General features: G+C 34.7%; 1 protein-coding gene across 5 annotated transcripts; it reads left to right on the plus strand.

The window, feature by feature from the left end:
- Positions 1-22: 22 nt before the first annotated feature.
- On the plus strand, positions 23-10,520 carry LOC105343708 (A-kinase anchor protein 1, mitochondrial). 5 transcript variants are annotated; one of them, XM_034482680.2, is made up of 10 exons: positions 23-187; positions 1,221-2,526; positions 2,655-2,877; positions 3,794-3,945; positions 4,961-4,987; positions 5,518-5,698; positions 6,445-6,592; positions 6,810-6,877; positions 7,122-7,258; positions 7,522-10,520. In XM_034482680.2, the coding sequence occupies exons 2-10, from the start codon at positions 1,252-1,254 to the stop codon at positions 7,585-7,587; spliced, it is 2,277 nt and encodes a 758-aa protein (XP_034338571.2). In that variant the 5' UTR covers positions 23-187; positions 1,221-1,251; the 3' UTR covers positions 7,588-10,520. The 5 variants fall into 5 exon arrangements, with proteins under 5 accessions (XP_034338571.2, XP_011449473.3, XP_011449475.3 ...); XM_011451171.4 differs by having other exon boundaries at positions 3,794-3,924; XM_034482681.2 differs by lacking the exon at positions 23-187 and adding an exon at positions 238-949.
- The last annotated feature ends 669 nt before the right edge of the window (positions 10,521-11,189 follow it).

Here is an 11,189-nt window from a genome sequence, read left to right on the forward strand (position 1 = left end):
ACAAGGTGCACTATGAAAAGTAGTTCAGGATAATCTCGCGAGATTTTGAGGATGTAATGTTTAATGGAGGAAACACGTGTGGTGCAACTGAAAAGTTATTTATTGCGCATCTTCGAAGTGACACCTTGTTGCAAAGGCCAGATTTGAAAGAGCGAGACCTTTGGTTTCTTACAGGAAGATTATTTTGGTAAATATCCCTTTATACTCCGAATATGCAGTTCTATGAAGAAGTAAACCAACCGACCTTGGCCACTGAAAACCAAAACAAACCATGAAAGTCGATGGCGACAAAAGTGTATTGAAACGGAGCACGCCATATGACAGCATCACACGTGATGCAGTTCTCTTAACGCTTATTAGAAGCACTGGTTTATTTATCTATATCATGAAATCTCTTTAATTTCTTGTTTTTGGAGAAAATGTAGTTGCTGTATTATTTTTGAAAGTCACGGCACTGAAAAGAGTTGCCGCCCCTTATTGAAGAGGTTTGGTTTTATTTCTGAATTTACAAGGTGATTTAATTTTTTACAATACTTGATGCAAATTTTCTTAAATGCGTCATTTGCTACAATTACCTCCATGCCTTTCACTGCATAAAAGGGATAAGAGAACATAAATGTTGAGAGAGAAACCTGGTATAACTTGTTCAGTATCACAGATTTGACTTTTCTTGAGGAATGTGCAGGGTTTTAACAGTTAGACCATTATTCTTACATTCTAAAATGATGTGCAAGGTTTTAAAATATGCGAGGGCAATACAATCAAATTTAAATTGGATGCTGAATCTGCTTGCTTAAGTTACTCGCTACACAAAATTTGTGTAGAGAGCGAGTGAATCCAACATCTAATAATGAAATTAGCAGTAAAGCTGTAAAAATACACACTGACAGATGCCAAGATGTAATGTGTATATATTGCCATAATTGATTAAAAGGCGTTTTATGATTAGGTAAATATCCTCACATAAATTGAGTGCATTTTTACTTTAAACAAAGTACCATTATATGATATGTTATTCCACATGATGAGTTCTGAACTTAATGATAATTCTTTAATTATCTTTCTAGAAAATAATTAAATAATTATATTCTTAGATTTTTTAGGTATTCATTGCATTTAGAATCCAATAATGTTATGCTTTAGAACTACTATAATGCTGTGATGTCATTTCAAGTGAAATAGTTCCAATTGTGATGTATGATGGCAGTTTTTTTTTGTAGGCAAATACTGACATAGTTCATAACTTCAAGAATGCCAAACATCAGAGGAATTCTCACATTTGCTCTACCTGCAGTAACTGTTGTGTTTGGCTTCATTTGGTATTTTGGAAGAAAAAAGAGTCCCAAACCTAAACTATTAGAGAACAAAGAGACAAATTTGAGTATTCCAACATCAGAAAGTTCTGTATCTGAACAAAACAACACTGAGTCCTCACAGAATTCAAATAATGGTAATGGTGATGGTAGTTTGTTGCAAAAAGCAAAGGTCAATGTTGAAATTGAAAAAAGCAACAATGATGCATCTGCTTCACCAGCAAGTAATAGGAAGAGGAAAGCCTTCCAGATCACCAGAACAGATGACCTGGAGTTTTCTGATGGACCAGACTCGGTGGATGAGGAGATGAATCAGGAAGACCAAATCATACCGAAATCGTCACAGTCTGTCTCCAGTGGTGCACCAACGCCATGCAGTCAAGCTGACATCTCAGGAGGGAAGTCTCAGGGTAAAATTCAGAAGAAGGAGCCATGTCTGAATGGATTGCCGGAACCAGCTGAATCGGAACTTAGTACAGTAAATGAGAGTATAGTCATTGAGAGTGCATCCCAGTCCATGTTGTTTGGAGAGAAAACATCTTTGATGAATGATGCTTTCATGACATCGGGTATTAGTGAGCAGAGTATACTTGGTGAGAAGGATAAACAGTGTAAAGTGCAAGACATTTCTCTCTCTACCTCTCTGAGTGAGCCTCTTCTAGAGTCCACCATGTTAGATACGACCCAGTCTCAGCCTCCTCCCGCAGAGGTAGTGGAGGAGGTAGTCAGGAAGGAGTCCAGTGTCTTAGAAACAGTGCCATCAGTCAACACACCAACGGAAGCACAGTCCCCCTTACAATCTCGATCTCAACCTTCATCTGTCTCTGAGAATATGGCCCAGCAATCAAAAGACAATATAAGTTCTATGAACGGTTCAAGGGAGGAAAAGAATTCAATGCAGGATAAGAAGAAGGAGAAAAATTCTCATACTGCTGATAAAACGGAGACTGATAAACACAAAACAGTGATCGACAACAGGAAGTCGTCAAGTCCAAAACATACGGAAAGGAAAACTGCCTCATCTACTAAGGTTGAAAATCATCAGAATGAGCACCATCAAAAGAGCAAGCACGATGTCCATCAGAAGTCTTTGCCCCATAAGGACAGGCATGTAAACAGGAAAACGCACTCCTCCGGAGGGAGTGACCATGCCATGGACAATGGGGTGCATGGATCAGATTCCAATTCATCTGGATGTGACAATGCAAGTGAGGTGAGAATCAGTGATTAACTTTCAATTTGCTTGTTGCTGGTTACATTAAGACAAGAATTTTAAAAATCAGAACACGTTAAAAGAAAAAGAACATAGAATTTGGATGGGTTGTTGTTGTGTATTTTTAGGCATCCAATGACAGTGGACGGGGGCCCAGTATGACGGAGCTCTCTACTCCAAACACATCCCCCAATCACCAGGTGTACCACTGTAACTTCCCTACTGCTATCTGTGGTCGTCTGATTGGAAGGCAAGGGAAAAACATCAACTTCATCAAGGAGAAGTCTGGGGCAAACATTACCCTTAGTGCAAACCCCTTTACCCCAGAGTTTCAACTCTGTAGCATTGAAGGTACTGTTATTTTCTAAGAATTAGAATAGCTTTAATTTTGACGGGGGAAGGTGGTATGGTTATTTATGCTCTGCCAGTAAGTACGAATTTTAAGAGAGAAAGAATGATGTGTAATCTTAGTCTTGTAAATACATGCATTTTGCAGTAAGTAGGACTGGGACGATGCTGTACTGAGCCGATTCGGTACATATCACGATACATGAGATGCGATACGATACATATCACGATACATTGCAATTAAATGAAAACATGAATAAAAGTTTAAAATTTATTCAACTTGCCGATGTATTACCGCATGTCCAAAGTTATTTTGTTATATTCATAATGAGCGTTGCACAATTTACAAATTACTTTAGTCTCGTGTATACTAGTTTTTCATAAACAAGTACTCCAAAAGTTTTCCACACTCCATATTTAGCCTCCTAACAGTTTTGACAACTTTACGAGGTTTTCCGCCATCTTTGTACTTTCATATTAAGCGCGCGGAGTAAAGAAGCCGATATATGAAGCTCGGATATTTTTGAAAATTAAAAAAAGTTCAGTAAGGTATCGTTGTATTAATGGTAAATGTATCGATCCAAATATCGTCAAAATAAATACTGCGATGCACCGGTGGATCGTCCCATCCCTAGCAGTAAGTTTGATATTTGGGAGTAGAATTCAAGTAAGATTTTAAAAGGGGATTTTAAAACTTGATTTATGTTTATTTTAAGTTTTATTATCTGGAAAGAAATCAGATTATTCATGGTTATATATAACAGCATATGCAAATGCTATCTGTTAAGTAGTTTACAATTAATCTGTTATCAGGGAAGGTATGACTTGCATATTAGGCAACTTTTATCCTGTGTTTTCATGTTAAAAGATAGATATCATCTTTTGAATAAAATGGAGTTGAACACTTTAATATTTCCAGGCTCACAGAGACAGATAGAGGCAGCACTCCGGCAGATAGGACGGAAGTTTCCCGATGTTGACTTGAGCCCGGTCAACATTCCGTCTGGGGACAACCCCCAGTCTGCTGTGTTGGTGCCTGATATCATGCAGGTAATGCCAGGCATCTCACAGGTAACTATCATTTCTCTTGTCTCTCTCTCCTCCCATGCCTTATCCAGGGGCTCGGCGCATGTCATTCCTGTCTTTTACAAGTAAGAATGAGGTACACGTAGTGGTTTCTTCTCATTTTCTTTTTTTTTTGCACATCAGTCAGGACAGTAATATTACTCTCTGATTGAAGAAAATTAGTAAATACATATAATAGATTTTGAATCTCAATCTTCCACATTTCAAAAACTTTTCGAAGCCTTATTCTTGACTTGTTCTCTCTGGTAATTGGTTGGGGGAGGGTAACAGATTGCATGTCTAGAAGTGGTGTAATGACTATCTATAATATAGTATATTATTCTGGAAGCTAGTTTAATATAGTCACTTATCCTGTTCCTTCTGCTCATAGATATCAATGTATGATAAATGCCTTGCATTCACTTTAATGTTATCCAACTTGTTGAATATAAATATAAACTCACTGTAACTTCTGCTGGTTCACTAATGGTAGAATAATGTAATCTCTTATTGTAGAGAAAATATTTCACTATGTTTTCTTATAAAATTCACCAATGAAATGTCCAGGACACAGAATACAGTTTGGATGTCCAGGTTTTTCTTAAATTGGTCAATTAGATGATAGATAATTTAAGTTTTAGAGCTGTTCCCCATTGGTATTAAATTTGCTCTGTTTCATCATGTTCATATAGGTACATGTATCTGCTTAAAATCCAATTTTTTTTCCTTGTCCATGTTATTGGTATTTGTAGTCTAGTTGACGAAGTCATATTTATTTATTTATTTTTATTTTTTGGAATTTTTTACCTTGCATAAAAGATGGAACAGTATCTGCTTAAAACCCAATTCCATATATAGTTTTTGTATATACTGTAGTTTAGTTGAAGTCATACTATTATTTTTTTTCTTTTGAAATTTTTCTTTTGGAACTTTTTGCCATGCAATAAAGATAAAACATCAATTTTATTTCTCTGTTAGCTGTCAGAATGCAATGTATAAGATAATTTTTCCTCCTTCTTAGATTCCCAGTATTGTGGTTTTAGGAATGGTAAGTTCTCGAGGTATCCAACCTGTATTCAGTGTGCTCAACCACTTACATACAAGTGTTTACATTGTCTAACATAGATGTTTAGATCAAGTTTATTCATAATCTGGTTGCAGTGGAACATTACAAAGATTTTACAATGAACTAGAGCTAGAGGAGTGTCTTACTCATTAGATATCCTTGTTTACAAATCTACACTTAGCTTTCCTATTCTGTAGCTTTCCTGAGATTTTGTATTTTAGTACATTGTAAAAGATACTTGCTTTGATTGTACTCATTGTGAAAAATATATATAGATAATATTTATTATATTTACTATGAATGATAAATTTCTTAAAGTGTTAATGAAATATCTTTGTTTACATTTCAAAAAAAAAATTTATCCAAAATAAGAAACTAGTTACAAGTTAATGCATCAGTTATTTTTGCACATTATATAAATTATTCTATATTGTCATTATCAACGTTATTTATTTTATCAAGTACCATAGTAAGTAAATGGTTAATCTTAAGTGGCACTGCATTGTTTTTAGCTGAGCCTCCCAGAGGGTGTGTCTATAGACGTGGTGGTCTCTAGCATTGTGGACGCCGGCCACATCTTCATCCAGCAGCCCACCCACCCGTCTTTCCCGTCGCTGGAACGCCTCAACCAGTTTATGATTGCCTGTTACATGCAGGATGGCCTCGTCCCTCAGCTGCCACGCCCTCTAGAAGGTGGGACCCTCAAGTTTATCTATATACACTAACTGCAGAACTGTAGCTCTACAGGAATGTTGATAGACCGTATAGCTTTATTTCCATTTATGCCAAAATAAACTATTTTGCATAAAAATTCAATAGTATTAGGCTTACCAACCTGATTGCTAACAAATTTTAAGGAAAACTTTTTGATTATAATAGATTTTTTTTTACTTTTTATTTCTGACATCCCTCGCTTCACAAGCTTTGATCTTTTTCTTAAACACCCCTCACCAAACTCAGAAAGTGAAGTGTGTTCAATTCATGTGCAGATCAGTAGTTGCCTTTCTCACCCGTAACCAAACCACAATGCTTCACTTTACTGGGCTGGTGAGGATGTATAAAGAATTTTAGAGGCAAACAATGTGATAGTACATAGGTATTTATTAGAAGAGAGAAATCTTTTGCTGAGATTAAATCTTAATTAAATGATATTTAAAAAATAAATGAACTTTTTGATGATGATATACTGTAGGTTTATTAATATTCAAGGGTATCAATTTTCGTGGATAAAGTGAAAATCACAGTTTCAAGGATACATAAATTTGAGGCCAATGACCCAATCAATACAAAATCTTAATAGAAATTGCATTTCAGTGAACATTTAATTTCGTGGATCAACTTAACAATGAAATCCACGAAAATTGGTATCAACGAATATTGATGAAACCACAGTACCCGGTAGACAAGACTTAGTGAACATGAGAGATTTTTTATTGTAGTTGGTGTTATTTGTGCTGCCCCTATGTTGAATGGCTGGTACAGAGCTCAGATTTCTGCCGTGTGTGAAGAGACAGATGAGTGTGATATCAAATATGTGGATTACGGCGGATTCTCCCGAGTTCAAGGGAGTTTACTGCGGCAAATCAGGTCAGCAGAGTATAATTTTTCCACATCAGAAAGACTTCTAAGTAATTTTTAGAATTGCTTTTGTGATACTAGAAGAATTTCCTCCCTTTGACTAATTTGTACAATGATATGTAGTTCAAGGTTTTGTGAAATGGGCAAGTCTGAGCATGCATGATTTTGTTCTGATTTTTGGTTGTTTTTATAAATAGAAAAAATTAACCTGTTTTTATTTTTACAGGAGTGATTTCATGACACTGCCTTTCCAAGCTTGCGAATGTTATATGGCCAATATAACACCTTTACAAGGTAGATTCATAAAATTGATGGTTGAGCTTAAATGCTTAGAGAAACAGAACTTCGTGAATTATATGTGATGGTTACAACATAGTTTGATATTAACAAATTTGTTCAGACTTAGATGTCAGGAAAAATAAAAAATATTTCTGATTAATTGCATTCGTACACACAAACATACATATACCCACGCTTGGCAGGATTACTTCCAAAATGATGTTTTAAATATCCTGAGAATTGGAACTAAATGTTTCAGATGAGGAGTACTTCAGTTCTGAGGCTGCCAATGTGTTGGAGGAGCTGACCCAGGGACAGATGCTACAGGCCCAGGTGGTGGGGCGTAGTGAGGAAGGCATTCCCTATGTTCACATCTACCAAATCAATGGAGAAAAGGTAGGACACCTGTCAGATCCATAGACGATCTGTTAATTGGACATGTATTTAGTGTTAGAAAAAGCTTCTTTTTTGACGTCTTTGTTGAAGTTGTAGCATTATAGTAACAATTGTTTATTTTTAATTTCGCAATTGTGATTACAACGCAGCCAAAAACACCCTAAATACTGGCTTTTCTTTGCAAATTTGAAAATTTATTGTAAGTACATTCTCTCTTTAAAATGATGAGCAACTTGGTTGACGTACGTAATGTACATTTTAAGGTCACACTTGTCAACCGAGAAATGGTTAACCGCGGAGTGACGAGGTGGATAGAGGTGTTGTCCTGAAGCCGTGTGTTCCGTTCCGTTCCATTGTGTCCAGCAGACGTCTCGTGCACCGCAGCTTCCTGTGTAATGTAACCGGAACTTCCCCCGTCAGACGAACATCAAACAAAGGAGCTCGTAGCCACACCATGTGTTGACCTTCCCCTTCCATTGAGGGCAGGGAGTACAATCTGATTGAATTGATGACATTTTGGTAAAATGCAGGTTTTTGGCCACGGAATTGAGAGATCAGCATTGTTTCAGAATTCTTTATTGCAGTGTGCTTTGTATGATTGATAATGATAGCATTGACATGAAACATTGGATTACTTTGTGCTTCTTGTTTCCATGTGTCTCACCACTTTGATGTCAATTCCAATGATTTCTTTGGTGGTAGGTTACCACCAGATTTGTACTACAATGTATTACCTGTATGGAATGAAAAAGCAATGTAAGATTGGACATAGGACATCAAATAACTGTCTTAAATTAAGTTCTGAATGAACGTGTATATTAGCTTTAGAAAAGAAAATATACTATATTTTTGTGACCAAGTAAATCACTTGTTAGAGCTTAAATAGATTTATATTGTATATATGCACAGCAGAACAGAATTCAGGAACCGTCACTGTGCATTGCTTGCTCAGAACTTGAAACAGAAATTCAAATTGAATTTCTGTAATCATTTATTACTTTCCATTTTGTTCAGGATAGTTAGTTTGCTCAGTCTTAGGAAACCATTTCTATACTCTGTCCCGAGTTTTTGCTTCCACCACTTTTTTGCTTGATATTTCAATAATAGTAAATACCTTTGTGCTCAAACTATGTTCATCCACTAATATGAAAAATGTCCAGATTACTGTAAATTCCTAATTAAACGCAAGGAATTAATATCCGCGTAAAATCGCGAGAAGTCTGTCTCGCGAATTTTAAAATCTCGCTTTTAATTTTGGGACACATGTAAACGACATGAAAGTAAGATAAAATTTCGGCATTCGCGATTTTATGTTCTCGCGATTTGATGGTAAATCGTTGAATCGCGGAATTAAGTACTCGCGTAAAATAAGGAATCTACAGTATCTGTTTTGAAACGCCCCCTCTACCACTTCAGGTTTCAATACACATCCGAAAATTGAAAGTCTACGGAGATTTTGCATTGCATCAGCCATTAATAAGCCGGATGATAACGTTAAAAAATTGCGCGGTGTATTCCGAATGGAGAAAAGATGTAAACATTTCCGATTACAAATCTCCATAAGAAAATTGTTTTTGTTCCTGTGAAATTTTATGAGTGAAAAGAATAATTATTCAATGAAGATATCTTGGATATATTCCCTTTCATTGATTTCAATTGTATTTCTTTCATAGGTATGTGTATTTTTATTAAAAAATTTTGATGGAAGCAATAACTTGGGACAGACTATAATTGCATTTTGTATCTGTTATGTTGTTTAATTTGGTTTCAGTACTTGTTTTTTGAGATTACTTTAAGGAGGCCGGATAGTTAACAAATTAATCATCAGTTCTACCAAACATTTTGAGATATGATTTGTGTAGCGATTACAAAATCCATATATTTTTCCTTTCAAAGGACTATGTGTGGTATAATGCATTTCTCACTCCAAATATTGAATTTCCTTAGAGAGCTTTAAAAATAAGGTTGAAGATTGTTGAAATCATATTAAAAAATAAGTATGTTAAAAGTGGTCTTAATGTACAAATGATGCCTTGAAGATTGTCTTATTTTGATAAATTAATGTTTTGTAGCAATATATGGGTGTTTTCCGACAGTTTTTTAAACTTGGAAACATTGAGCGCATGCTTGCTCAAGTAACATTTTTAACTTTGATGTGTATAATTATAAGAACAAAAAGATATGTAAAAATTGTACTTGAGCAGTCCCGTGCTATTTACTATCAAAGGCAAAGTATGAAGGAACAATGACAATATGTTCATTTTTTTTTTTTTTTTTTTTTTTTTTTTTTTTGGCGAAATTGCGAGAATTTGCCCATTTTTGTGATGTCATAGAAAAACAGCTATTAGACATTGATGACTAATATCAAGATTAATGTGATAGGCATCCTCTGTAAAATGTTTTATGAAGGTTTGATTTTGATACAAAACTATTTTATAATTGGGGGAGATATTTGACAATACCAAATATAGCACTTTGGGTATTTCCCTATATCTTTATATAGAACTTTTCTTGTAAATGAGATCAATACAGTCTAAAAATGGACATGGCCATCAAGTTCTCTTAAAATGTAAAAACAAAGAAATCATTTCGCTTGAAATCAAAATTTTCTGTCTTCAATTAATAAAATTTGAGTGTGTTTGTATGTATCACCAGACTTTGCAGATATTAGAACTGCAATATGTGGACACCATTGGAATACACACATACAGGCCACATCTTGTACCTTATTGTCTTACTGTTGTGTATTAAGGAAAATGTCTCAATAGGGAAGGTTAAGCTTGAAAGCATTTTAGATGTTGCTATAATTAGCCATGCAGTCAATGGAAATTCCATGCAAGATGTACGTTTAAAAAATGCCATATTACCATACTACATTTTTCAAGGGAGATGACTAGGTTCATTGGAGATGTATGTTTAGTTATGAGTATTGTAAAAGTGCATTGGTGCAAGTTACCTGTGTCAAACTATTATAATTTTATTGAATTTTTTTATCCCAATTTTTTTTTAGATTGACTCAGTTGTGAACCGTCTGAACAAAATTGTTTAAATTGCCATAATTTTTTTATACCCCCGCAAACGAAGTTTAGGGGGGTATATTGGTTTCACCCTGTCCGTCTGTCCGTCTGTCTGTCTGTCCGTCTGTCCGTCTGTCTGTAGACGCAACTTTGTCCCCCCTATAGAATTTTTTATTACTGCATGGAACAGTTTGAAAATTTGTACATATGTTGAACACCATCTGAAGATGTGCACCTGCAATTTTTTTTAAGATCAGACAAGAATTAATGATTTTATGACAGTTTTCATTTTCCTTATTCTATATATTGTACACTAATGTTGAAAAGTAAGGGAGGTAATCCTTACAGATTTTATTAATTAATTAATAGAAAACACTCTAAAATATATTTATATAAATACATCCAGATGGAGTTTTTTGTCTTTATGTCTTAATTAATAAAAAAAAAAATTATTTTTTATAAGTATTCTATCAACTGACAATGCAAAGTTTTTGTTTGTCAATGATAAATTCTTAGGAGCTAATGAGAACATCAAAGACAAGTGTGGCTGAATTCATTTGTCCCAAGGGAGCCATTATCTGAGCCCTGGTTCAGATGGAGCATGTGTTTAGGGGAAATTGATAATCTGTAAAATGGGTGATGGTTTTGGGGCTATTTTAAAACTGTTTCATGTAAACCAAAAGGTCTATCATTATAAGGAAATAAATAATATAATTATTAATAAAGAAGTTAAACTATTTTTAGAGGTTGTTTAAATTTATTTGTCAAGTAATTTGATGAAGTGACCCTATTGGGCATTAATTTAAATGAAATTCAAAATTACTGATATGATTGAAGTGTTTTGGCAATTTTAAAATTGTTTGTAATATTAAATTTTCTTTTTTACATATTTTTACATAGTATGGTAATTATGG

Source organism: Magallana gigas, chromosome 3 (assembly GCF_963853765.1).
Source record: "Magallana gigas chromosome 3, xbMagGiga1.1, whole genome shotgun sequence".
NCBI classification, from domain to species: domain Eukaryota; kingdom Metazoa; phylum Mollusca; class Bivalvia; order Ostreida; family Ostreidae; genus Magallana; species Magallana gigas.

Coding starts and splice junctions, on each gene's coding strand:
- LOC105343708 (XM_034482680.2), top strand. CDS start 1,252: ATGCCAAACATCAGAGGAATTCTCACATTTGCTCTACCTGCAGTAACT. Junction 5,699..6,444: donor GCTGCCACGCCCTCTAGAAG/GTGGGACCCTCA, acceptor TTTTTATTGTAG/TTGGTGTTATTTGTGCTGCC. Junction 7,259..7,521: donor ACCAAATCAATGGAGAAAAG/GTAGGACACCTG, acceptor GTACATTTTAAG/GTCACACTTGTCAACCGAGA.